This window comes from Propithecus coquereli, unplaced genomic scaffold (assembly GCF_000956105.1).
Source record: "Propithecus coquereli isolate 6110/MARCELLA unplaced genomic scaffold, Pcoq_1.0 Scaffold435, whole genome shotgun sequence".
NCBI classification, from domain to species: Eukaryota; Metazoa; Chordata; class Mammalia; order Primates; family Indriidae; genus Propithecus; species Propithecus coquereli.
The window spans coordinates 1,440,438-1,442,130 of NW_012150119.1; the positions used below are offsets into that span (position 1 = coordinate 1,440,438).

Sequence of the window (1,693 nt, forward strand, 5' to 3'; positions counted from 1 at the left end):
CCTGGTTTGGGTCACACATGAGTGGGACTGCACAGATAGTCTCAGGGAAAGTTCTCTACCACCCTCACTCTGACAGCCTGTCCCCTGCCTACAACCAAAGTTCACTGGGCAAGCAGGCAGCATTTTGGCCTTGGCCACTGCTTTTTGTTCTGGGTTCCCCCATCTCCTCGAAGGACACATACCAAAGATGATGCTTGTGACTTCCTCTTGGGGTGGCCTCACAGCTTTGAAAGTTAGACTCCGGTCTCCTTTCCACAGACCCACAGTGCAACTACACAGGAACGCCCTCCCACCCCCCACCTCCGTCCCTCCGGCCCGATCAGCAACAGCGCAGGGATTTCAGTGCAGGGATAAACTGGTCACAAAGCTGATACTTAGAGGCTCAGACAGCTTTTCTAACATGGCTTCAGCGCTCTGAACAAAAGCCCAGGAAAGAGGGAAGGGGAGTCCCTTCCCAGCCTGGGGCTGCCTTGCACCTTTGTGCACGTTTGGGGGCGAAGTGGGGAGGGGATTGACCAAAGGGAAGAGAGCGTAGATTCAGCTCCCTGGTGGTCCAGCAGCTTCAGACAAGCCACTTGACTCCTGGCCTCAGTTTGGGAACCTGTAGCAATGGGTTTGACCTTTTCTCTTGGCTGCGAGCGTCACCACTAGGGAGAGGCAGAGGCTTGCAGAAACCCCAACTCCCGTCTGGCAGCGCAGCGCTCGGGTAGCAAGGGACCTGCTGCGGGGGCTGCAGGGGGGCAGTGGCAGGGGAGGTCTGGCCCCGCCGCGGGTCGGCTCCAGAGAGGACGTTCCCGCCCTGCTCCTGGCCCCCTCTTCCCCCGCCTGTGTCGCCTTGTTAATTAACTGGTGTCCGGGGCTTTGGTGATGCGGCGCTTCAAGTGCCGCGAGGGGGGAGAAGCAAAAAAGGAGTCCCCCACCCCTGGCGCCCAGGCGTGTAAACGTGGGCGGCGGAGAGCGGCTGTCTTCCCTCCCCTCCCCTCGCGGCGCTCCCGTGTGTGCGGGTGTGTGAGTGCGTGTGTCTCCCTCGCTCCCTCTCACACACGCTCCGGCACTAGTGCAGGCGGCGAGCCCGCAGCTCTCGGCTCGCTCCTCCGGCCGCTGCGCTCCCGCCTCGCCGCCGCGGCCGCCGCCTCTGCAGTCGCAGCCGGGCATGGTGAGTGAGTGAGGTCCAGTCGCCGCGCGCTCCCCCGCTCGCCGCCGGACCCCAGCCTCGGCCGGCTCGGTCCCAGGGAGCCAGCCTCCGGCGGGAGCGCGCTGTGGGGCCGGGAGGCGCCGAAAGGGCTGGCCCGTGCGCCCTCGGTTCCCGGCGCGCAGGGCTGCCGGGCCCGTCTTGGGAGCGGGCTCCGCGCCCCTCCCGGCCCGGAGCCGTGCTCCTCGAGGGCTGCGCGCTCCCTCCCCGCTTGCCCGCCGTTCCCCTCCTGCTCCAGGAGCGCCCGTCGCCCCACCCCGTGACCGCTCCCCGTCTTGTCCCGCAGGACCCGCCCGGACGGGACCAAGCCGCCGCCGCCGCCGCCCGGAGCCGCGCTTCGGGTCCTGCCTGAGCCGAGCCGCGCGCGGGGCCGCCGCCGCCGCCGGCGGGGGATGGGGCTGCCCGGGAGGCGCGCCGAGCCCGCAGGGGGAGCGCGGAGCCGGCGCGCAGCCTGAGAGCCCGAGCAGCCCGCTCCGGGCCGGTCCGTGCGCACCGCGCGCC

General features: G+C 68.3%; 1 protein-coding gene across 1 annotated transcript in view; it reads left to right on the plus strand.

Moving 5' to 3' along the window:
* Positions 1-867: 867 nt before the first annotated feature.
* SHISA6 (shisa family member 6) overlaps positions 868-1,693 on the plus strand; it is a 279,906-nt gene continuing 279,080 nt past the window's right edge. Inside the window, exons 1-2 of the mRNA XM_012653929.1 lie at positions 868-1,156; positions 1,479-1,673. Coding sequence (XP_012509383.1) covers positions 868-1,156; positions 1,479-1,673 — 484 coding nt within the window. The remainder of the gene's footprint in view (positions 1,157-1,478; positions 1,674-1,693) is intronic.